At 36.9% G+C, this 26,995-nt stretch overlaps 1 protein-coding gene across 1 annotated transcript; it reads right to left on the reverse strand.

Annotated features, from left to right (window-relative positions):
• Positions 1-13,983: 13,983 nt before the first annotated feature.
• LOC311289142 (uncharacterized protein) lies at positions 13,984-20,494 on the reverse strand. Its single transcript, XM_084406897.1, has 7 exons — positions 20,222-20,494; positions 19,740-20,012; positions 19,122-19,259; positions 18,791-18,828; positions 18,612-18,683; positions 17,346-17,412; positions 13,984-17,182 (listed from the first exon to the last, which is right to left on the reverse strand). The coding sequence occupies exons 3-6, from the start codon at positions 19,207-19,209 to the stop codon at positions 17,353-17,355; spliced, it is 258 nt and encodes an 85-aa protein (XP_084263023.1). The 5' UTR covers positions 19,210-19,259; positions 19,740-20,012; positions 20,222-20,494; the 3' UTR covers positions 13,984-17,182; positions 17,346-17,352.
• Positions 20,495-26,995: the final 6,501 nt, after the last annotated feature.

Below are 26,995 nucleotides of genomic sequence, written 5' to 3' on the forward strand. Positions count from 1 at the left end.
TTGTTGAACTCACTGTCAGACTTTTAGAATAACGAATGAATCAGTTGTTTTGCATTGCCTTTACAATCTTTGAATGAATCGCCCTCTGATATTCATATTATGAAGTAAGAGAATCTTGTTTTCTTCTGTTGTTGCAGTCTTACCCTAGGTAATAATCTATAATTTAGCTATTAAATAACTAACTATGACCCGTTAACACTTAGATTTGTGATCTTATTTTTCTTTATTAATTGTTTATGGTGAATTAAACCGAATCGTGACCTTAAAAGTTCCAAATAATGTAAAAATCACATTGAACATTGAACTTTTTTGGTCAGCACTCACAACTGAAGGAGGGTGTTTGTTTCTATTTCTTATGTTCCTGTAGTTCTGGGCCCGGTTTCCCAAAGCGTTCTTATCTCTAAGTAGTTCTTAACCTATTCCTTAACCTCTCTCTTAACCTTATGGGACGGTTCCCGAAACGTTCGTACGCTAAGTATATCTTTTGTAAGTCACACTTTCGTAAGGTTGGTCTGGACCATTCGTAGCTCTCTCTTAGCGTTGTTGCAGGTCTAAATGAATATAATTCTGAAGTTTTAATACACCCAGACAGTATTAAATTAGGCTAATTCAAGTGTTTTCATGCAAAGAATAAAATTGTCATTACACTGATTGTTGTTAGATTTTTTATTATATTATTATACAATATTATTAATTGAATTAAAACGCTCTGAAAGCATAGGCTACTGTCAGTTAAGTCCTATTCGGACGCTAATATTGTTTCTCATGGGCTCGTCCGGTATTTTAAACATTTACAGGGGTAAGTCGGTGATTTTAGTGCCGTCCGAATCCATAATATCAGTGTTTTTCTCACCCAATCCGCGTAAAAATCCCTGGCCAAATTAGTACCTTCTGTTTTTTGACAAACAGGTCGTGTGGTAATTTAATTGCCGTCTGAATCCACATCTCCGAGTTTACAAGAGATTCAAAATTCACGGTTTAAATCCTTTTTGATCACTGCCGAGCACCGTACGCAAGATGTAAACTTTTATTACTGAAATGCTGGAAAGTATTTACAAGAACAATATTTCATCGCAGCTCCACCTCAGCGAACAAAAATGGGAAAGAAAAGGCGGCACGTACATTTTTGAAAAGGTTATTGTGGCAGCAATAGGCTATATGTTACAATTTTAAAATATGTAGGCTACGCTTTTATAGGCTATTATACAGGGTTCCCGCGGGGTCTTAAAAAGTCTTAAAATGTCTTAAATTCTGAACTTTAAATTTAAGGCCTTAAAACGTCTTAAAAACAGCCAGATTTTCATCCGCGGTCTTAAATTTCATTTAGTCAGGTCTTAAAAAAGATTTTACCCTTGTTCATTTTCAGAAACTCTGGCCGCATAAAGTTATTACAAAGTAGCAAAAAAATATTGAAGTCGCTCGCCAAGAGGCAGTTCACATATCGCGTCTTTTTCGCGCTCAAGTTCATTCAAATGTAGGCCGCGGTAAGCGCGCTTATAATTGAAGCGACGCGCTCTTTTTTTTTTTCCAGGCGCAGCGACATGAAAAAAGACATGAAGGATGCGGGTGCACCCAAACACTACGGGTGTTTTTCTCTTCTCCGTAAATAAATCTTGTAACAGAGCTACAGCAAGCGTTTTTCGGCGGTGGAAATCCATTAGCCACTAAAACTTTTTTATCATTGTGGAGTTGCATAGCAACGACAGACGCCACGGGAAAATCGGACCGAATTTTACTATTAATAATAAAAGATAAGCTAAAGTGTATTGTAAATGTCACTAAATCATTTTTTATAAAAAGAATGAGTCAAAAAAGATAAATTAAAGTCTGAAATATGTGAGGTTTATCTTTTTATAAAAACCTTTTTTGTCAACTTTATTTGAACTTGTAGTATATAACATGTTTCAAGACACTTTTAAAATCTGGCTATCATTTTTAATCGTATTATTTTAATGTTTATGTTAGTGCGTATTGATGCTAATTTTATTTGTTATTTGCTGTTTTTCGACATAAAACTTGGTGAATTGATTTCATTGTGTTGTATTAGTACTTTTTGAACAGGATTCTGTGATAACAGTGATAATTTTTGGCACTATAATAATTAAATGAAATGTTCATGCCATTTCATCTCTAGTTATGATCAACTATGATCAACTAAAATCAACTAATTATGTGTTTTTTACAGTATAGGCCTATAATATGCAAAGTACAATTTTTTTATAAAAAAATTATATCTGATTCTGTTCTTTTCTCTGACACGCGTTGTTGGGTCTGGAAGGTTACTAATGTGATTGTTTTATCTGTAAATTAAGTTAATGCTTTTTCAATTACTGAATTCATTGAAATAAAATGAATTATTTGATTTGAATATTTTTTGGCAATGCGTCGTGTAGGTCTTAAATTTCAATCTTTATGGTCTTAAAATGTCTTAAAAAGGTCTTAAATTTGACTAACTGAAACCTGCAGGAACCCTGTTATAGTTTGAATTATTTTTTATAATATCCAATAATCATAATAAATTGAAATTTCAACTATTTCTGAAGTGCTTCTTTTATAAAGATGACCGCTTTTTCACATAAACAGCCCCTGCACGAGAGAATAATTTATTCTCGAGCCATCGATTTTAAACAATTCAGCACCATCGCCACGGACAGCGCCTGGAAACTCACACTTAGGAAAATAAACAAATTTGGTAAGATATATCTTTCGAGTCTTCTTAGCAGGCTAAGAGTGAGCGTTATCGGGAAACCGGGCCCTGGCCTGTAAGACAGTGACTTAATTAAAAGAACAGGAGATTGAACCAAAATATTATTATTGATTCAGCATTCATATGTATTATATTTTTTTACTCTGTACAGCTTTGGACTTTAATTTATGTAACCGATAACATTTAACTATTGTTTAGACATTAAATTGTGATGTTTTAGTTATTCAGTATGTAGTAATGTTTGTGTTTGTGTTTCCTCTACAGAATAATGGATGTGTTTGGAGCGTCCAGTCATCAGAAGCAGAGCTCTGGGACGTCCAGTCATCAGAAGCAGAGCTCTGGGACGTCCAGTCATCAGAAGCAGAGCTCTGGGACGTGTGGACAGACATTCACTGTAATGATGGACTTCTGCTGATGGACAGGTAAGACTTGTAACGTGTGAATGTTGTTGTTTGGTGCTAAACATGTAGGTTAGCATTATTTTCTTTTTGGAGGGTCACCCCTTTAAAAAGCAAATGATGGGAACCTAAAATGGTGGGGAAGGGACGGCGGGCCCAAATTTTTAGACAGCTAATTTTTTTTCATTGTATCAAGAAGCATAACCGCTGCTGGACATTGTGACGGGGTTCGGGGGGGGACCCGAAACATCCCCGTCCCTTCACACATACACCATTCACTCGTATCGCGGAGATCTGGCTGGGATTGAACCAGCAACCTCTGAAACCGTGAGGCAGCGCTCTTACCTGTGAGCCACAGATCTCTTGCTGAGACATGTGCTGGAACTTGTATTTCACCTGGATGAGGCCTGTGATTTTACAATAAGTCATGCTGAGGTGGGGATTGAACCCATGCCTCCAGCGCAACCTTGTCCACAACTAACGTGTGTTTAGCCACTTGCACCACCGTGGCTTTCACTCTGAGAGCTGGTGTTTTGGCCATTTTGTTTGATATAACAACTCTCGATAATAGTTTCATTTAAATTGTGGGACAACAAACTGAGGTGGGACTTGAACCTTAACTTTAGCGCACCATTACCATCACCGAACGTGTGTTTAGCCACTTGCACCACTGTGGCTTTCACGCTGAGATTTGGTGTTTTGGCCACTTTGTTTGATATAACCACAACAAGTTAACATAAGCATAAGCTAGAATGGGATTTGAACTCTGGTCTTCTTGATTAAACCCCAACGCTTTATCAACTGAGCCACTGAGTCTGTTGAGTTGAAGGGTGTTATGGATGGTTTTTTATTAATAGCTTTGTTTTATTTGAAGGAAAAAAAGTCAACAGTTGTGTGATTTGAACCAAGACTCTCATGCTTGAAGGCAAATGATTATCCTCTGCACCACAGAAGTTCTGATGAGGCATGGTTTGTTTTTGGGTCATGTGTGAATTTGTATTGTTAAGAAAGGTAAACGATTATTGCATCTCCGGGATTTGAACAGGTCTCTGTTGTTCTTCTGTTTAAACAACATAACCACTTGCACATACTCCATTCACTCATATTGCAGAGATCTGTTTAGGATTGAACCAGCAACCTCTGAAACCATGAGGCAGCGCTCTTTCCTGTGAGCCACAGATCTCTTGCTGAGACATGTGACTCAAAAACTTTTATTTCACCTGGATGAGGCCTGTGATTTTACAATAAACCAGAACAACATCAGCCCTACATGCTGAGGTGGGATTTGAACCCTCATCTCCAGCGAAACCTTGTCCACAACTAACATGTGTTTAGCCACTTGCACCATCATGGCTTTCACACTCAGAATTGGTGTCTGGGGTACTTTGTTGAATATAACAATTGATAACAATTTGTTTCAACTGTATTTGAGCAGCTTTTTTATGTTTTTTATTTATAGGACAGCAGAGCAGAGATGGGAAAGTAAGGGAGTGTGATCAAGACATGTCGGGACTTTAACACCGGTGAGTCTACAGCTCTTATATGTAACACTGCTTCATGCAGCTTTGAAACTTTTACCAATCGTTTGTTTGAATCAGTGGTTCGGAGCACATGTCAAACTGGCATTTGATTGCTGCAAAACAATGCTTCACCACTTCATACTGTTTAACTGATCTCAGGTCACTTTTATAGGTTAGTTTCAGTTTTAATGACAAACTTGTGTAGAAAAGAGTGTGAAAGTTAATTGTATCTTACTGGCCTGATTAACCAAGCCCTCTTAAAAAATACACAAAAAAATTACAAATGAATAAAACACTTCACACTTTATATTTAATGGGATTTAATGATTTGTACATTTATTTAATAACAATGGAAACATCTGCAATCAGTTTGTAAAAGGTGTCAATACATGTTTGCACTGCATTCTTATTACATCTACACCATTTTGACCAACAGGTGTCGTCAACTTTATTTAAAACGAAGAATTATACCCACTTTCCCACTCACTACCTTTTTTGTGTTCTCGAACAGACAGAAAAAGACATTCTCCTACGCTCCGGGTTAGAAGAGGACAATCACCCGACACATTCTAAACTGTGAGCGGTAAGAACGTCTTGTTTTCCCACATGCTGTTTGGGCAAATAAACCTCAGTTTAGGTGACTTGAGTTCAAACAGACATCATCAGAAGGTGACATGCTAAATATAGGGCCTGTCCCAGTACCAACACTTGAGTCTGATGTATTTCCTGTATTTGGCCCAAGTGTTAAGTGTTCGTGAAGATCGTGTGTGTGTGTGGAATTGTTGATTATTCAATGGGGCACACTTACATCATAGTGGTGTAAAATTAAGTAAAGTTTTTACATTTGCAATACTTAGCACTTTTTAAAATAAACTTTTAAATGTCTGTTCAGTCGTCCCTATGTAACAGACAACACATTTAGTAATTGTGATGCTTCTAGTATTATAAAGCAGTTGCAGACATTTAAAAAAACACCAACAAAATGTGCACTTTAACTACCAAAGCAAATTTTATGTAATATCTAATTAATTTAACATGCATGCTAAAGTTTTTCTCAACATCTTCTGATTTTGGGTCATTTGAGTTCAAAAACATGATGAATGATGGGATACGCTTTAAATATCGCTCTGATGTGGTATTAGAGATAATGTGGATTTAGTGTCCGTTAAGGGCAATGAGTTTTGCCATTTATCAGACCCGGGACAGTCTTGTGCATTTAACTTCCTGTCAAGTGGCCAAGACTGCAAGTGTGTGTATTGGGACAGGCCAATAATCAACTTCATGAGGTAGGTTGTGAGTACAAGCAAGGCTTCATCAGTGAGGATATGGTGAAGAACCACATTCCTCCACCCAGAGATGACACACTCATCCTCCTCCCATGATTCAGTTCTCATGCAAACCTGTATTTCTTTATCCTGGTCCAGCACTGCATAATTTTGTCTCTTTTATTTAATACATCTGATCTGATTCAAATCATCAACACGTTTTCAGAGCTGCATGAACTAAAACTGCTATTAAATAAGAGAGACAAACAGAATGTGCAGCACTGTGGTTCCCAGGACTGGAGTTGAGCACTACAAACAGTCATCACTGTAGATCTACTCCAACAGAAGTCATCTAATAAGAAAAAAAAATTCAGGAGGTTATTTACCAGATGTTGCATTGATTTGAAAGTGCATGATCCCATAAATGCTGAATTTAGTCAGTAAAAACAAAATGTAGGACAAAATGTATCATTCATGATCATGACCTGTTTGCAGATTACTTGTCTCCAAGGCCAAACATTTCTGCAATAATTTGCATTGACCGATATTATACTTCACTTAACTGTGTTTAAATGCTGTCTAAAATCAGCTCTGGCTCATAGAGACACATTCTCTGCCTGCAATAAATAAATGAATCATGTTTTGAACAAATCAGTTGAATGAATGAATCTTGAGTCACTCACTTGTTTCGTTACTGAATGAATGTCACTTTATCGCAAACTACTGGCGTCTCGATGTAACCTGCAGAAACTACATCATTGGTTTATAGATTTAGACAGTCATTTTGATAAGTAATGATTTGTCTTGATCTGTCCTATGTTTCATATTCCCAATCATGCTTTATTATAAAAACTTCTTAAACCTACTTGAACTGACACAACAACACGAGGGCATTGTTTAACTGTGAACAAACATGATGCATATCATTATAAATAACTATAGACAGACAAACAGCTACTTTAAACAAACAAACAAAAAACTTACAAACAGAAGAAAATCAAACCGTATTTTATGTGTTTACACTTTGAGCACGTGCCTTTGAGTTCAACACATTTCATCTTTTTACCCCATCAGTTGAGAGCTGATCTGGTTCATTTTATAAAACTGGTAGATCCATGTTGCTCTGCTGGCCGAGACCGAGACAAAAGCATTGATTTTGCGGAAAATATTTGAAAATGGATATTTCAGCCTCACCTACAACTGGCCGCCACCTCGAGCATGTCCTTTCAAACTGAAGTGCAGTTTTCCATCCGCTCCTCTAGGCGGCGTCAACGAGTTTCAGGTTCAGTCTGACAGCTTCTGATGCTTGACAACATGACGCTTGTTACAGTGACCACAACACGTGCAGACCGTTTAACTATATAAACTGCAGATGACAGTATTTTAATGTCACTCAACGACACACATTTCAGCCCATAAACAAACAAATCCGACACACGCTGCGATAAAGTTCAGGAAGCAAAGATGTCACGCGAGCGACTCAACTGTAATGTAAGTAAACTCTACAGATAAAGTGCTTTTCTCTTGCATTATCTTCTTATTAAGACTTTAAGTCATTATTCTGTGCTCTTAAGTCATTATTTACGTTTTTTATTTGTTGCTTCTTATATTTCATAGCAGGGCTCATGTCAGTTTATTTAGATTCATATTTTGATGATTGAATGTTGCATTTATTGTGACTAAAATGAACGAACATGAACTAAAACGCACTAAACGTTCATTTTGTTGTGGTCTTAAACGTTAAGTCTTGTTATTTGACAGTTATGAAGGTTTATCACAGACTTTGTTTACATTCTGCTCTCTTGTTGAACTCACTGTCAGACTTTTAGAATAACGAATGAATCAGTTGTTTTGCATTGCCTTTACAATCTTTGAATGAATCGCCCTCTGATATTCATATTATGAAGTAAGAATCTTGTTTTCTTCTGTTGTTGCAGTCTTACCTTAGGTAATAATCTATAATTTAGCTATTAAATAACTAACTATGACCCGTTAACACTTAGATTTGTGATCTTATTTTTCTTTATTAATTGTTTATGGTGAATTAAACCGAATCGTGACCTTAAAAGTTCCAAATAATGTAAAAATCACATTGAACATTGAACTTTTTTGGTCAGCACTCACAACTGAAGGAGGGTGTTTGTTTCTATTTCTTATGTTCCTGTAGTTCTGGCCTGTAAGACAGTGACTTAATTAAAAGAACAGGAGATTGAACCAAAATATTATTATTGATTCAGCATTCATACTATGTATTATATTTTTTTTACTCTGTACAGCTTTAGACTTTAATTTATGTAACCGATAACATTTAACTATTGTTTAGACATTAAATTGTGATGTTTTAGTTATTCAGTATGTAGTAATGTTTGTGTTTATGTTTCCTCTACAGAATAATGGATGTGTTTGGAGCGTCCAGTCATCAGAAGCAGAGCTCTGGGACGTCCAGTCATCAGAAGCAGAGCTCTGGGACGTGTGGACAGACATTCACTGTAATGATGGACTTCTGCTGATGGACAGGTAAGACTTGTAACGTGTGAATGTTGTTGTTTGGCGCTAAACATGTAGGTTAGCATTATTTTCTTTTTGGAGGGTCACCCCTTTAAAAAGCAAATGATGGGAACCTAAAATGGTGGGGAAGGGACGGCGGGCTGAAATTTTTAGACAGCTAAATTTTTTTCATTGTATCAAGAAGCATAACCGCTGCTGGACATTGTGACGGGGTTCGGGGGGGGACCCGAAACATCCCCGTCCCTTCACACATACACCATTCACTCGTATCGCGGAGATCTGGCTGGGATTGAACCAGCAACCTCTGAAACCGTGAGGCAGCGCTCTTACCTGTGAGCCACAGATCTCTTGCTGAGACATGTGCTGGAACTTGTATTTCACCTGGATGAGGCCTGTGATTTTACAATAAGTCATGCTGAGGTGGGATTGAACCCATGCCTCCAGCGCAACCTTGTCCACAACTAACGTGTGTTTAGCCACTTGCACCACCGTGGCTTTCACACTGAGAGCTGGTGTTTTGGCCATTTTGTTTGATATAACAACTCTCGATAACAGTTTAAATTGTGGGACAACAAACTGAGGTGGGACTTGAACCTTAACTTCAGCGCACCATTACCGTCACCGAACGTGTGTTTAACCACTTGCACCACTGTGGTTTTCACACTGAGAGTTGGTGTTTTGGCCACTTTGTTTGATATAATCACAACATTTCAACATAAGCAAGAATGGGATTTGAACTCTGGTTTCCTTGATTAAACCCCAACACTTTATCAACTGAGCCACTGAGTCTGTTGAGTTGAAGGGTGTTATGGATGGGTTTTTATTAATAGCTTTGTTTTATTTGAAGGAAAAAAAGTCAACAGTTGTGTGATTTGAACCAAGACTCTCATGCTTGAAGGCAAATGATTATCCTCTGCACCACAGAAGTTCTGATGAGGCATGGTTTGTTTTTGGGTCATGTGTGAATTTGTATTGTTAAGAAAGGTAAACGATTATTGCATATGCGGGATTTGAACAGGTCTCTGTTGTTCTTCTGTTTAAACAACATAACCACTTGCACATACTCATATTGCAGAGATCTGTTTAGGATTGAACCAGCAACCTCTGAAACCATGAGGCAGCGCTCTTTCCTGTGAGCCACAGATCTCTTGCTGAGACATGTGACTCAAAAACTTTTATTTTTGCCTGTGATTTTACAATAAAATAGAACAACATCAGCCCTACATGCTAAGGTGGGATTTGAACCCTCATCTCCAGCGAAACCTTGTCCACAACTAACATGTGTTTAGCCACTTGCACCATCATGGCTTTCACACTCAGAATTGGTGTCTGGGGCACTTTGTTGAATATAACAATTGATAACAATTTGTTTCAACTGTATTTGAGCAACTTTTTTATGTTTTTTATTTATAGGACAGCAGAGCAGAGATGGGAAAGTAAGGGAGTGTGATCAAGACATGTCGGGACTCTAACACCGGTGAGTCTACAGCTCTTATATGTAACACTGCTTCATGCAGCTTTAAAACTTTTACCAATCGTTTGTTTGAATCAGTGGTTCGGAGCACATGTCAAACTGGCATTTGATTGCTGTAAAACAATGCTTCGTCACTTCATACTGTTTAGAAACATTTGTTTTACCACTAGGTGGCGTTAACCTGGTAAACCTATGAACCAGCAGCTAATATAGAGTTTTAACTGATCTCAGGTCACTTTTATAGGTTAGTTTCAGTTTTAATGACAAACGTGTGTAGAAAAGAGTGTGAAAGTTAATTGTATCTTACTGGCCTGATTAACCAAGCCCTCTGAAAAATACACAAAAAAACTTACAAATTAATAAAACACTTCACACTTCATATTTAATGGGATTTAATGATTTGTACATTTATTTAATAACAATGGAAACATCTGCAATCAGTTTGTAAAAGGTGTCAATACATGTTTGCACTGCATTCTTATTACATTTACCCCATTTTGACCAACAGGTGTCATCAACTTAATTATTTAAAACGAAGAATTATACCCACTACCTTTTTTGTGTTCTCGAACAGACAGAAAAAGACATTCTCCTACGCTCCGGGTTAGAAGAGGTCATGGACAATCACCCGACACATTCTAAACTGTGAGCGGTAAGAACGTCTTGTTTTCCCACATGCTGTTTGGGCAAATAAACCTCAGTTTAGGGCCTGGGCCTGTCCCAATACCAACACTTGAGTCTGATGTATTTACTTACAGGATGTATTTCCTGTATTTGGCCCAAGTGTTAAGTGTTCGTGAAGATCGTGTGTGTGTGTGGAATTGTTGATTATTCAATGGGGCACACTTACATCATAGTGGTGTAAAATGAAGTAAAGTTTTTACATTTGCAATACTTAGCACTTTTTAAAATAAACTTTTAAATGTCTGTTCAGTCGTCCCTATGTAACAGACAACACATTTAGTAATTGTGATGCTTCTAGTATTATAAAGAAGTTGCAGACATTTAAAAAAACACCAACAAAATGTGCACTTTAAGTTTAACTACCGATTTATCTTCTGATTTTGGGTCATTTGAGTTCAAAAACATGATGAATGATGGGATACGCTTTAAATATCGCTCTGATGTGGTATTAGAGATAATGTGGATTTAGTGTCCGTTAAGGGCAATGAGTTTTGCCATTTATCAGACCCGGGACAGTCTTGTGCATTTAACTTCCTGTCAAGTGGCCAAGACTGCAAGTGTGTGCATTGGGACAGGCCAATAATCAACTTCATGAGGTAGGTTGTGAGTACAAGCAAGGCTTCATCAGTGAGGATATGGAGAGAACCACATTCCTCCACCCAGAGATGACACACTCATCCTCCTCCCATGATTCAGTTCTCATGCAAACCTGTATTTCTTTATCCTGGTCCAGCACTGCATAATTTTGTCATAGCTGCATGAACTAAAACTGCTATTAAATAAGAGAGACAAACAGAATGTGCAGCACTGTGGTTCCCAGGACTGGAGTTGAGCACTACAAACAGTCATCACTGTAGATCTACTCCAACAGAAGTCATCTAATAAGAAAAAAAAATCAGGAGGTTATTTACCAGATGTTGCATTGATTTGAAAGTGCATGATCCCATAAATGCTGTATTTAGTCAGTAAAAACAAAATGTAGGACAAAACGTATCATTCATCATGACCTGTTTGCAGATTACTTGTCTCCATGGCCAAACATTTCTGCAATAATTTGCATTGACCGATATTATACTTCACTTAACTGTGTTTAAATGCTGTCTAAAATCAGCTCTGGCTCATAGAGACACATTCTCTGCCTGCAATGGCTAAATGAATCATGTTTTGAACAAATCAGTTGAATGAATGATTCTTGAGTCACTCACTTGTTTCGTTACTGAATGAATGTCACTTTATCGCCAACTACTGGTGGCTCGATGTAACCTGCAGAAAGAGTCGATGCAAAATCTCCACCAGTAATCTGACAGTCTGTCTGGAACTCAGACACAAAAGTCCCAATGCTGTTGGACTGAATATCGACTTCGGAACTAACTGATGTATTACTAATTTATCTGCTGTGTGTAAATGTACACATGTCCGTGAATTTTTACCCTTAGGGGGGAAATTTAGGTACATTCCCAATTAAATGATTTCTCTACTACACGACGTGAAAGCGACATAGAGCTTTTACCATGTGCAGGTGTTTAAAACCCATGTCCTCCTGCATCTGCTGTTTTCATATTATTGCAGACACACTTATTGTCCACAAGGGGGAGCAGCTGACACACTATTCTGATCTGATCTCATACCTGTGCCTGTTTAATCAGTAAATATCCACTATTATACACAACATTTTAGTCATAATATTAGCAATTGCATTGGTTTATAGATTTAGACAGTCATTTTGATAAGTAATTTGATAAGTCTTGATCTGTCCTATGTTTCAAATTCCCAATCATGCTTTATTGTAAAAACTTCTCAAACCTACTTGAACTGACACAACAACACGAGGGCATTGTTTAACTGTGAACAAACATGATGCATATCATTATAAATAACTATAGACAGACAAACAGCTACTTTAAACAAACAAACAAAAAACTTACAAACAGAAGAAAATCAAACCGTATTTTATGTGTTTACACTTTGAGCACGTGCCTTTGAGTTCAACACATTTCATCTTTTTACCCCATCAGTTGAGAGCTGATCTGGTTCATTTTATAAAACTGGTAGATCCATGGTGCTCTGCTGGTCGAGACCGAGACAAAAGCATTAATTTTTCGGAAAATATTTGAAAATGGATATTTCAGCCTCACCTACAACTGGCCGCCACCTCGAGCATGTCCTTTCAAACTGAAGTGCAGTTTTGCATCCGCTCCTCTAGGCGGCGTCAACGAGTTTCAGGTTCAGTCTGACAGCTTCTGATGCTTGACAACATGACGCTTGTTACAGTGACCACAACACGTGCAGACCGTTTAAACTATATAAACTGCAGATGACAGTATTTTAATGTAACTCAACGACACATATTTCAGCCCATAAACAAACAAATCCGACACACGCTGCGATAAAGTTCAGGAAGCAAAGATGTCACGCGAGCGACTCAACTGTCATGTAAGTAAACTCTACAGATAAAGTGCTTTTCTCTTGCATTATCTTCTTATTAAGACTTTAAGTCATTATTCTGTGCTCTTAAGTCATTATTTACGTTTTTAATTAGTTATGTGTTGTTGCTTTCTTCTGATATTTCAAAGCATGGCTCATGTCAGTTTATTAGATTCATATTTTGATGATTGAATGTTGCATTTATTGTGACTAAAATGAACGAACATGAACTAGAACGCACTAAACGTTCATTTTGTTGTGGTCTTAAACGTTAAGTCTTGTTATTTGACAGTTATGAAGGTTTATCACAGACTTTGTTTACGTTCTGCTCTCTTGATGAACTCACTGTCAGACTTTTAAAATAACGAATGAATCAGTTGTTTTGCATTGCCTTTACAATCTTTGAATGAATCGCCCTCTGATATTCATATTATGCAGTAAGAATCTTGTTTACCATAGGTAATAATCTATAATTTAGCTATTAAAAAATAACTAACTATGACCTGTTAACACTTAGATTTGTGATCTTATTTTTCTTTATTAGTTGTTTATGGTGAATTAAACCGAATCTTGACCTTCAAAGTTCCAAATAATGTAAAAATCACATTGAACTTTTTTGGTCAGCACTCACAACTGAAGGAGGGTGTTTGTTTCTATTTCTTATGTCCCTGTAGTTCTGGCCTGTAAGATAGTGACTTAATTAAAAGAACAGGAGATTGAACCAAAATATTATTATTGATTCAGCATTCATATTATGTATTTTTTTTTTTTTACACTGACAGCTTTAGGAGTTAAATTTATGTAACCAATAACATTTAACTATTGTTTAGACATTAAATTGTGATGTTTTAGTTATTCAGTATGTAGTAATGTTTGTGTGTATGTTTCCTCTACAGAATAATGGATGTGTTTGGAGCGTCCAGTCATCAGAAGCAGAGCTCTGGGACGTGTGGACACAGACATTCACTGTAATGATGGACTTCTGCTGATGGACAGGTAAGACTTGTAACGTGTGAATGTTGTTGTTTGGCGCTAAACATGTAGGTTAGCATCATTTTCTTTTTGGAGGGTCACCCCTTTAAAAAGCAAAGGATGGGAACCTAAATAGGTGGGGAAGGGACGGCAGGCCAAAATTTTTAGACAGCTAATTTTTTTTTTCATTGTATCAAGAAGCATAACCCCTGCTGGACATTGTGACGGGGTTCGGGGGGGGATCCGAATCATCCCCGCCCCTTCACACATACACCATTCACTCGTATCGCGGAGATCTGGCTGGGATTGAACCAGCAACCTCTGAAACCATGAGGCAGCGCTCTTACCTGTGAGCCACAGATCTCTTGCTGAGACATGTGCTGGAACTTGTATTTCACCTGGATGAGGCCTGTGATTTTACAATAAGTCATGCTGAGGTGGGATTGAACCCAAGCCTCCAGCGCAACCTTGTCCACAACTAACGTGTGTTTAGCCACTTGCACCACCGTGGCTTTCACACTGAGAGCTGGTGTTTTGGCCATTTTGTTTGATATAACAACTCTCGATAACAGTTTAATTTAAATTGTGGGACAACAAACTGGGGTGGGACTTGAACCTTAACTTCAGCGCACCATTACCATCACCGAATGTGTGTTTAGCCACTTGCACCACTGTGGCTTTCACGCTGAGAGTTGGTGTTTTGGCTACTTTGTTTGATATAATCACAACAATTCAACATAAGCAAGAAAGGGATTTGAACTCTGGTCTCCTTGATTAAACCCCAACGCTTTATCAACTGAGCCACCAAATCTATTGAGTAGAAGAGTGTTTTGGATGGGTTTTTATTGAGAGTTTTGTTTTATTTGATGGAAAAAGTCAGCAGGTCTGGGGTTTGAACTCATGCCTCCAGCATAACCTATCAGCCTAGAACATGTGTTTAGCCACTTGCACCACTGTGGCTTTCACATTGAGAATTGATTTTTAGCAACTTTGTGTGATATAATCACAACAATTTAACATAAGCAAGAATGGGATTTGAACTCTGGTCTCCTTGATTAATGCCCAACGCTTTATCAACTGAGCCACTGAGTCTGTTGGTTGGTTTGAAGGGTGTTATGGATGGGTTTTTATTGAGAGTTTTGTTTTATTTGAAGGAAAAAAGTCAGCAGGCCTGGGGTTTGAACTCATGCCTCCAGCACAACCTTGTCCACAACTAACATGTGTTTAGCCAGTTGCACCACTGTGGCTTCCACACTCAGTGTTGGTGTCTGCGGCCCTTTGTTAAATATAACAACAATCGATAACAATTTAATTTAAATTTAAATTGTGGGGACAGCAAACTGAGATGGGATTTGATCCCTGACTTCAGTGCACCATTACCATCACAGAACGTGTGTTTAGCCACTTGCACCACTGTGGATTTCACAATAAGAGTTGATTTTTGGCTACTTTGATTAATATAATAATGGCAAAAAAACTAATAAACTAAGTAATAGTGGGATTTGAACTCAGGCCTTGATTAAAAACCAACACTTTATCTACTGAGCCTGTTGAGTTGAAAAGGTGTTATGGATGGGTTATTATGAAGAGTTTTGTTTTATTTTATGGAAAAGTCACCAGTTTGGGATTTGAACCAAGACTCTCATGCTTGAAGGCAAATAATTATCCTCTGCACCACAGAAGTTCTGATGAGGCATGGCTTGTTTTTGAATCATGTGTGAATTATTTTTGTCAAGAAAGGGGAACGATTACTCCATCTGTGGGATTTGACCAGGTCTCTGTTGTAGTTTTGTTCTTCTAAGACTTTTGTTTAAACAACACATCATCAAGTTTTTGTTTCACTCCACTGAGCTTGAAGGGGTTATTTTTGTTACATGGAAACATTAGGAAATGTGGCATTTGAATTCAGACTTTAATGTCGGAAAAGCAAAAAGGTAGCCTCTGAACCACAGAGGTTCTTTTTTTTTTTTTTTTGGTAATGTAATACTAATAAACTAGTTTTCAAGCATGGTCAGTTTTAAGAACTTAAATTAATAATTCCTAGCACAATAACTGTGTGTGTGTGTGTGTGTGTGTGTGTGTGTGTGTGTGTGTGTGTGTGTATATATATGGTGCTTTTTTGTATTTATTGACAGAATTGAAGCTAAAAGCATTATCCACTGCTGGAGGGTCCTACTGACTTCATCAATGCTCATCTCAACTTGAGCCTCATATCAGGACGAGAGAGACACCCAGTGCTCTGTATTTGTCATGACAAGTGGAACATTGTTCCAGAGTTATGTTATCGCACTAAGTGAAAAGTTATTTTATTATTATTCTAATAATAAAAAAAAAATCATAGTCATACCACAGGCAACTAAAATATGTATCTAATTAATTAATATGAATGACCATTAACACAACTTTGAGATGTATGATTTTTTATTTTGTTTGTTATAGTATGACAGAGAAAAGGTCATGAAAATCATTACTGTGTACACCATGTAAAAACTTGTAATTATTAAACTGACAATGGAAAATTTTTTAGCGATTTATGCAACATCACAATGCAACTCTTTTAAAAATGACACATTTTATAGTTGTATAGCAACTTTATTTTCTTATGAACATTTTGTTGTGAAATACATCTGCTATTTTGTGTGACATGAAAAAAAAAGCTTGCATTTGGAAAATAATGCTTTGCTAAATGTGTATTTCACAGGCTCTACAGGCAGGTGACAGGTCAAACTCATGCAAGTGGTCGGAGCCACTGAATCTGTAGCTGTGACAGGTCAGTACATTTCCCAGGATTCAATAGGATTCAATAACATGAAACTCTTTAGGATAATATCTGCTTCAAACCATAAAACTAGTATCCAACCTTCCGATTCCATTGAGTACTAATATAAATGGGCCACAGATTTATTTAAAATATTCAGTAAAAATGCGCTCCTGGGTTACAAAATGCAGTTTGTTGTTCAGTAAATGTCCAGATTAATGTAGCTCGAGCACACAATGTGGTTTGGGTAGCAGGACTGCAAGGGTGCCCGCTTGGGTTGGTTTGAGGAGGAAGGGGAGGTTGAAGGCAGGGCCAAAGGTCTGTTGACAGCACTTCGGCTGCCGAGGTGGTCCAGGGATCTTCTCAACACTTGCTGTGCACCCTGTACCCCGGCCAGCTCCCGCTGATACTGTGCGTCCAGTGCATGCAGGGTCCGCTCTAGCTGCATTCTCTGCATTAGCCAGGGAGCGCTCTAAGAGTTTACATGGGGGGAAAAAAAACATGGATTATGTATATAACTAACTCTTATTTGTAATACTTCAAGCTTTAACATACAAAACAAATCACTTTTCAGAAATCTAAAACCGTATACTAATGGATTAATGAATGCAGTTACATTTGATTTATACTGATACCTTGTGTTCATTTTGACTTTTTTTTTTTTATTCCTGACAGAGATGAAACTGGACATCCCACGCTCGTCTAAAAGAGATGGAGATATGCAGGATCCAGTCACAAATCCTGAAAAGTTGAAAACTCATATCATGTTTTACTTATAGAGCAGTATTGCACTATATTCAGGTTTTGAGAAAAAAATATCCAGATACAACATTTATATATGAAATACAGTGTAAGAAATTGTAGTCTGCCTCGACCCAGATTCCACTCCTAAATATATTTTAGAATGAGCTCATCCCCAAAATGGCTTAATTATCATAGAGATTAAGGCAGTCAAGTTATATTGTTTCTTGACCATTTGGGTTGATCACATTCACATCCTGAGCAAATGGTAGTCAATTGTAGAATGGGACAGAGAGAACCTTCTCAGACAGTGGGGTGTCTCAACTTCATTAACATACAGACCACAGCTGTTACAACAAGGGCAACTTAATTAACATTAAGAGTTGTAAACTGTAACAGGATAAAAGATTTAAGATTTGGATGTTCTGGGTTCATTCTGACGCCGGTGAACCCAAGGTGCTTTATGTACCTTGCCACTGCTATGCTGTAATAAACTTCATTTTTGAGTTTCTACTTCCACATCATTTTTTCTTACAATAGTGATTTGCTAAGGTTCATCGTACATGCACCATGAATATATCAGACACTAAATAATACATAAAATCTGGAAAATGAACAAGAAAATGATAAATATATTCAATTTCCTTGAAATTGAATTTAGACTTGTATTTACTTACCCCATGAATGTTGCAGCAAGCATTTAGCTTTCAATAGCTTCCAAAATACAAAAAAAAAGAGCCTTTTTTCAACTTTAGATAGTTTGTGTGTTACTTAAGCAATGAGATCGTCTGTTTGGTAACCTAACCTACATAAAGTGAAAAGCAACTCTTCTTAAAAGGTCGTGAAAATCATTACTGTGTACACCATGTAAAAATAAAATAAAAAATAAAGCATCTGGAGGGGCCAAGTAAGAAATGAGTGGGCAGAACTAGTGAGAGTAAGCCAAAAAAGCTAGTATATGGGTGAATACAGTGTCAAGATCGGTGTTAAATGTGACAGCTTGTAAAAGCAATATAGTAGTTTTCATGCACTTTAATATATCAGTTTTCATATTCACAACAAATACATTAAGCTCTTTTTCCTTTTATATAATAGTCTTAAATATTTTTACACAGAAAAATATTTAGTATGTATAACTGTATGTTACTGCACTTATTTACCTTGATGCACTGTAAGCACTGCACAGCAGTCAAAGGCTTTCCAACTTTTTGACATTGATCACATCCCAATACCTTTCAGAAATTGTTGTATAAAAAGTATATATATATTTGTGAGCTGACATATGCATATATATATAAACTAAAATATTTATATAACTATATAAAATAAAAACACATACCCAATTTTCAATGTCAACTGGAATGCCATGACAGTAAAATCAGGCACAGATGGCAGCACGTGTTTTACCAATCCCTGTGTGCCCACCAATGGGAGAGGAATGGAATTCTTCAAAGAGCATCCTGGCTTCTTCTTAGGTTTTGATCACTCTTTTACTTCCATATAAAAGCTCTCCATCTACATTAAAGAGAAAAAGGAGTGAAAGGCTTAGACTAAAAGGACACTTGGCATTGTTGAAAAAGAAAGATCAAGATGGCAACAAATGAATGATAAAATAAAAATAATTTAAATTTAAAGTTAAAATAACTACCCTTTAGGTTGAATTTAAGTGCATATCTTCGAATGTTCTGCCTTTTGGACTCCTGATGGGTACGATCCCACTGACAGAAGATTATACAGTGCTTCCCACTTACCTTCCATAGCTGTCAAAAAATGCAAGAAAAAAAAAGTACAAATAGATATATATAGTGCTGTAAATCAATGAAAAAAAAAAAAATAGATTAATCACATTTTGTCACAAAGTTCAATTTAATATATTTTATAATGTCATAATTTCACAGTTGATCTCCAAATGAATGCAGAAACAACATAGAGTATATTTTATATATATATTTTATGAATGAAAACTGCTGTCACTTTAAGACCTGCCGCTGCTGACAGAGACGCAGATCTCACACGCCTCACACTCTTTACATTCATTTGATACTTTATTTAATTAATTTAAGATTGATCTTATGGGGATACTCGACAAAATGGACATTTTGGCATAATTGTGTGTGTTTAAATTTTACACCAAACAATCAAATCATATGCCCCGTCCACAGCCTAACTTTTTCATGAAAAATGCTAAGATGATCACTGCTGCTAGTATGAATTTGACCGTAAACAGTTCTCATTACCGCTATATATCTTGGTATAATAAAAATTAAGATAAATAGTCAAAAACTTACCTTATGAAGAAGTTCTCACGCAAGTAGTAAATATTATGGGCGTGTTGTTCAGTGTGACAAAAATGACGCAATATTGATGTGCGCATGCGCAGTAAGACGGGTAGGATGGAATGTCAGGACAACCACGGCTCTCTATCCAGGCGCTCCTCTTCCTTTTTGATGATTGATTTCTCAAAATTCCTTCCGTCTCCTTTAATCCTGCTGGTGTCATCAATTATTAATGCAGATATACTTCATGTCCACAAGGAGGGGCTGTATATATGCTGCTTGAATCTGCAAATACCAACACAATAACGATTCGAAATCATTGTTTAATTGTGAACAAAATGACAAAGATCACGCTAAATCAAAGGATTCAAATGTCTTCTTTACTCATAAACAAACCATTCAAGAAGTCTAGTAATATATTTTGTTCCTTTATTTGTGTTAGTATTTCGGCCATGTAACTTTCAGTTCAACACCAGACGTTTTATCTGTCTTACCCTTCAGCTGAGAGCTGATCTGAGTCAATTAACTAGTAGATTCCAACTTTATCCGCTGGTCCAGATCCTGACAAAATCATAGATTTACTTTAAAATATGCAATCAAACATTTCTGTCCTCTCGCCAAAGACGAGTAGTATGAAGCTGCAGACTCGGAGCCTGCTGCATCTACAGTCCCGCACCCAGAGTCCCGCATTCTCAGACCCCTCGTTTTTCGAGACAGCGCCTCCTATCAAATTAGATCGGATAAACATGTGAAGAACTTAAGCCGAAACGTGAGTATCGTCAATTTTATTTAGCGAATCATACCTCATTCGGTTTCTTTTTTAATCAAACTACTTTATAGCTCATCGATACACCAACATATGAATAGTCCATTTAATATTTGTAAAGTAGTTTGTAACAAAATTTGAGCCGTTAATGTATGTTTTTTCGCCTTTTTTCCCAGAAAATATTTTGATAGCTAACATTAGCCTTTAACCTTGGACTTTTGGTAGACAAGCCATTGTAAAAATTTGATTAAAATTAGTTGACATTAAAGTAGACCAATTAAATACATTAAGTGTGTTAATATCAAATAATGTCATCATTAATTAGCCTATTTAATCAGATTCACCATTTTACCTTTATTTTTATTACCGGACCTTTTTTCCTAAAAATATTACGTTGAATTAATTAATGCCGGAGTAATTATTTTACTTTATATAATTTATGCAGACTACTTAAATTAGTTATTATAAAACGTAGTATTAAAATGAATCAATATTAATTTAACTGATATGAAGTTGTTGCCAGCCATTTCCTCCGTGGCCCTATTATCACCCTAGGTATGCTTGTAATTTGCATTTGCAAAAAAATATTATTTATTATTACACAATATTTTTGACAATGGCATTCATCTTTTATTTTAGTGAAGTCAAGGAATTTTACAGAGCGATTGCAAAAAGAAGGAACATTCGCCTACCAGAAATTATTTTACCTTATGCATTTACATTTTACATTTATTCATTTAGCAGACGCTTTTATCCAAAGCGACTTATAAATGAGGAGGTTTTTTTTTTAATGCAACTGAAGACGAAAAGTAAAGTCACTAACACAATTCTTTCCTTTTTTCTTTCCTTTGTCCTGTTTACAGCAAGATGATGCTTAGGTGATCGTTAAATAAAGTACAGAATTGTTTATTATTGGTGTTTTGTCTATTCTTATTTGAGTTTTGCTTCGCATTCAAAATATCAAAAAACAGGTTTTGTAATGTTAGCAGGTATAATGTTAATTAGACCATTATTGAACTGAAAGAAAAATTGGAATTTGAATAAAAAAAAACATTGTAGCAATACAGTATAATATCACATAATATTTTTCAGAAGATAGTTCAATATGCAATTGCGACTTTATTTCTCAGAATTGCGATTTTATATCTCGCAATTCTGAGAAAAAGTCACAACTCTGACTTGATATATTGCAATTGTGAGAAAAAAAATCAGAACTGTGAGATAAAAAGTCGCAATTATTATTATTTATTTATTATTCAGTGGCGGAGTCAAGCTTCCATATGCCTTCCATCAGTAATTTTCTCTCAATTACACCCACGCTCAAAAAATAACTACTGGGTAATTTGTTAGTCAGAGAACACAATGAGGTTTTTTTTGGCACATGCATTAAGCAGGGAACACAAATATTTATTTGGATAACTTTAAATAAAACGTGACCGTATTGCATCCTATTGGTTTCAATGGCATTTGGATAAGGGTGTTATACGATTTTCCGAACAGCAGGAGGCGCTGTCTCGAAAAATGAGGGGTCTGAGAATGCGGGACTCTGGGTGCGGGACTGTAGATGCAGGCTCCGAGTCTGCAGCTTCATAATGTTGCCAAAGACGGCCAGTTTGAGTTTGGCGTTTCATCTATTGATGCTGTTGATGCACTTATTGGCCACAGGAGGGAGCTGGTGATGAGCTGTCTTATTTAACGTAATAGGATTTTTTGAGTATGACATTTTTTAAGTAAGCTGGACGCATGAGAACTGAGTCAATGACCCAACCTGAGGTAATTTTCGGTCTGTTGGTGCTAATAACACGATTTGTCTGGAAGAAACTGTGCAGTTTGTCATCCGCTCCTCTAGGCGGCGTAAGCGCGTTTCACGTTCAGCATGACACTTTTGGATTCTTGTCAACAACAACATGACACCTGACAGTGGCCACAACACGTTCTGGCCTTTAAAGTACAAATCCTGCAGATGACAGCTCAGTGGCAGACTCGTAATGTCACTTAACAACACATATTTCAGCCCATGTGCAAAAACAACCGACACACACTGTTATAAAGTGCAGGAATCACGAATGTCACTTTCCACATAAAGTGCTTTTCTCTTGTAAAGTCACTACCACAAATTATATAGCAATGATCATTTGAATGTGTTGATGTATCATTCTTCTATGTGTCAAAGCAGGGCTTTCATGTGTTAGCTGGATTATTTTGGTGATGCTGATCTTTCTGTGTCAGACACTCATTCTCTGTTTAAAAGTGTAACATTAACCCTGCTGTTGTTGCATGATCTTTATCATGTGAATCTAAGGAGGTGATTCTTATAAGGCTTATAAAGTAGAATAATAAGTAGTAAAGCTTTTTATCTTCTGATGTTGTGGTGTAGTTAAAGCTACACTGTGTAATTTTTTAAGTTGATTCTTAGCAAAAAACACTTTGTTCTTTCAAAATGATATGTGCTCATTAATGTGTAATTACTTCTACCAACTAATCAAGTATTCTCGTAAGCGTAGAATCTGCCATTCAGAATACATACGCGCGAGTCGCTGGAATGGCGGCAGCCATGTTGCGCCTCCATCTTGAAAATACATTAGCCAAAGAGGGACATACCTGGAAATTCAAGCTTCGCCTTTCGCGTTTTTACACTCAGTGGCACCGTGACGAATGCGAGGGGGAGATTACTCGCGACTGCCGGCAGATTTGAAATAATACGGCCACCGTAGGAGTTAAAACGCCCTCGGAATGGGAGGGGCTAGAAAGTAATATTCAGTTGGTAGTCATAAACAATTTCACCGCTAGATGGGAGAAAATCCTACACAGTGTAGCTTTAATAGTCTACTGGATTCATGTTTAATAATAGAGTTAGTTGGTGTTTTGTGAAACTGATGTTCTTGCTAATTTATACAGTTCAGGTTTTCATTGCACAGCATTTGCTCATGAAGTCTTTTGAATCTTTATCTGTTGTTTTGTAGATCTGGGATTCTCTGACTCAACGCTTTAACAGAGTCGTGTGGACACATTCACTGTTTGACGGACATCTGCTCAGACACAGGTAATGCTTCTAACATGTCAGTGTGTGTTGTTGGCGTGTAAATGTGTAGGTTACCATGCATATTTTTTCAAAGGGCTACTCCTTTGAAAAGCAAATGATGGTAACCTAAGTAGGTGGGGAAGGGACGGCGGATGAATTTTTTTAAATAGACATTTTCTTTTCTTTTTTCAGCCAAAAGCATAACCCCTGTTGGACATTGTGCAGGAGCTCAGGGGGGACACCATGATCCCCCACACAACAGTATTCATTCATATCTTGGAGATCTGCCTGGACTCAAACCAGCAACCTCTGAAACCACGAGGCAGCGCTCTTACCTGTGAGCCACAGATCTCTTGCTGAGACGTGCTGGAACTTATATTTCACTATTCACCTGTATGCAAGCTGGGATTTTACAATTAACCAGTTAAAGTGCTGCTGAATGCAGAATCATCTATAGCCAACCTGCCAAAGTGGGATTTGAACCCAAGGCTTTTTCACAGTCTTATTCACATCTGATATGTGTTTAGCCACTGCACCATCATGGCTTTCCCACTGAGTACTGGCACGTGGGAAGTTTTGTTGAATATTGGGAATGTGTGTTTGGATATAATGCAGTATGTGGGATTTAACATAAGCAATAGTGGAGTTTGAACCCAAGCAGAAAACCAAGGTTTTTTCAATGGTGATTTAGATTTTCAGTTCGGCTACAACATTTTATCATAAGCAAAAGAGGGATTTGAACTCCTAACTCCCAGACTGAAACACAACAACTTATGACCTGAGCCACTGAAGTGTATGTGTTGTGGATAGAGTTTTATTGAAACCTTTGTTTAATGTGATGAAAAAAACATTAGCAAGTGTGGGATTTGAACCAAGACAGAGCCACGAAGCCAATGTTCAAACCACAATGCAAATGTTCATGAATTGAAATATTAAACTTAGTATTGTATCAAATGTACAAACAATCACAAAAATGGTTTAAGAACTTTAAAGATTCTTTACATGTCAAACTCATTACAGCACATACATATTGTGAGTAAATAACATCACTTGTTTATTAGGGGTTCAAGCATGAAATGCTGAAACCCTATTGTAATTGTAAGGATTTGTATTATTTTTCTTCCGCCGTAAAACGCATCGTGCAGGCCAAACCGTAAGGCCTAGAGACTTGAAACCTGGCCAGATGGTAGGCCTCAATTTGGGGACAACCTATCAGAGTATGACCCCGATTGGCCCATAGGTGGCGCTACAGCAACCAAAAGTACAAAATCGTTCATAACTCTTAGACCGTTTGTCCTAGACTCTAGTGTCTTACACCACTGTGGTGAAAAAAATTTCTGCTATGTCGAATTTGGTCCAAAACCCACTTTTGTGAACTAGTCCCTGGTTTTTCGCCCGATCGGAACCAACCCAGTCTAGGACAATTCCCTGAACTCTCTAGATCAATAATTATCGGAAAAAAAGTTGAACTTTTGCATTTGGGTGGCTGTAACAGGGTCATTTAGAAAAGGTGCGTGACAAAATACACTCAAAAGCCTATAAATCCTAAAGGAAAACTCAGAACTAACATGGTGAAGAAGCATGCAGAGTTTCATGGAGATCGGACCATAGGTGGCGCTATAACTGGGAAAAAAAATCTTTTAAAAAAAACACATATTTCCTATGGTAAATTGCCTGTACTGGCTGTAAATGGACTTTTCCATCTATTATTTCAGTGGTTAAAAGCGAAATAAAACTTAATGTCTTAAATGCTTATGTGCTTAAAGGCCTTAAATGCTTGAACCCCGATAAATGCTGCTTGCAGCTTTAATTCAAATAGTTTTTGTGTAGAAAGAGTCCATCAAACCAGCCTGGAAGTTTCTAGTAGTCACAAAGACCTTGATTAGGTGCTTCAGGTGTTTTTAATTAGGGCTGGAACTAAACTCAGGAAAGTGGATTCGGCAAATATAAACTCAGCGACGGACTCATACCCCCTGTTTCACAGACCAGGTTTAAGCCTAGTCCGGGACTAAAATGCATGTTTGAGCTGTTTTAACTGAAAACAACTTGCACTGACAAATCTTAAAATGTCAGTGTCATTGTTTTGTCTCAAGATGCACACCAGTAATTTTTTTTTTTCTAAGGCATGTTTATAAAAGATACTTAAATGTCCTAATTAAACTAAGGTCTAATCCTAGTTTAATCTAAGCCTTGCCTGTGAAACCGGGCCATAATGTCGGGCCACTCTGTTGTTGTCTTAACTGCAGGTAGCCTATATTTTACGGTCTTACAAGCCACAAAACTTAAACATGAATAGCATCATTACAACTAAATAATTTATTCCAAAGGTTTCAATATTTAAATATACAAAACAATGTCTCTCCGCTACAGAATATAAGATGTTTGGACCGTTACATCAGCCACCCAGAGATGGTTATATAATGATAATTTTAAAATTATTTTAAAAACAAAAGCTGATCGATTTCGTGGCAGCCGATATGTGCATCCTTACTTTTGAGAAGCACCCATCGAGTCAGTGAGTTGAACTGGACAACCGGATCATGCTTGAGTCGTTCAATCGAGTCAGTTCTTTTAATGAACCAGTTAATTGTTCATCACACAAAGCTCATCGTAAGAATTCTAATAGCCGTATGGACTGCCTTTAGTATGCATTTTTGGAGCTAAAAACTGTATTTTGTATGAGAATAATCTTGCATTTTGCTTATTTAATCTAATGTGTGCTCAACATGAAGGAAAACATGGCCCTCAGGTTACGCTAAATATCAATTTTTATTCTTAAAAACCATACACGATACTCGACAAGTTTAAAATGTAAGTTGAATCACGATATCCATTTACATTGCGCAAGATAAACAGACATGTTCTTTTATTTCCAAATGTTATTAAAAAACAAACAAAAAAAAAACAGATCCTTAAAACTGATGGATAAACATTCATTCCCATTATAGGAAGACGCTATAGAAAAAAAAAAAGTTATGGATTATTTTAATATATCTATTCTAAATAGCAAACTCAAGCAGTTTTTTTTTTATTTAATAAACATGAAAAAAAAAAAAAACCCGGAATAACTTATTTAAAAAAAAAGTGCAGTTGCAATGACTGAACAAATTCTGAATTCCTTTCTCCTGTTTTTCTTCCTGTCTTCTCCTTTACACTCTTAAATGAACCAACGAATGGAGAGAAGCAACAGTCTGAATTGGAACCCGCTGCCAAAAAATTAAGTCTACTCCTAAACATTACAAAAAGCACAAAACATGTTAGTATTTTGACCATAAATTTCATGCAATAAGCCACCCTGAGTATTATATTACTTGGAGAACCAATCACGACCCTTGTTTAAAGAGTGTCCCACCCCGCCCCCCCCATGAATATAATTTATGTAAAATCCCTGTAGGTCTGGTTCAGCAGGTTGAGATGTTCTCATTTTCCGCATAAAAATACAATTTATTTATATGGTCTGTATCAAAACGTTCCTTGGGA

Source organism: Rutilus rutilus (genome assembly GCF_951802725.1).
Source record: "Rutilus rutilus genome assembly, chromosome: 4".
In the NCBI taxonomy this organism is placed as follows: domain Eukaryota; kingdom Metazoa; phylum Chordata; class Actinopteri; order Cypriniformes; family Leuciscidae; genus Rutilus; species Rutilus rutilus.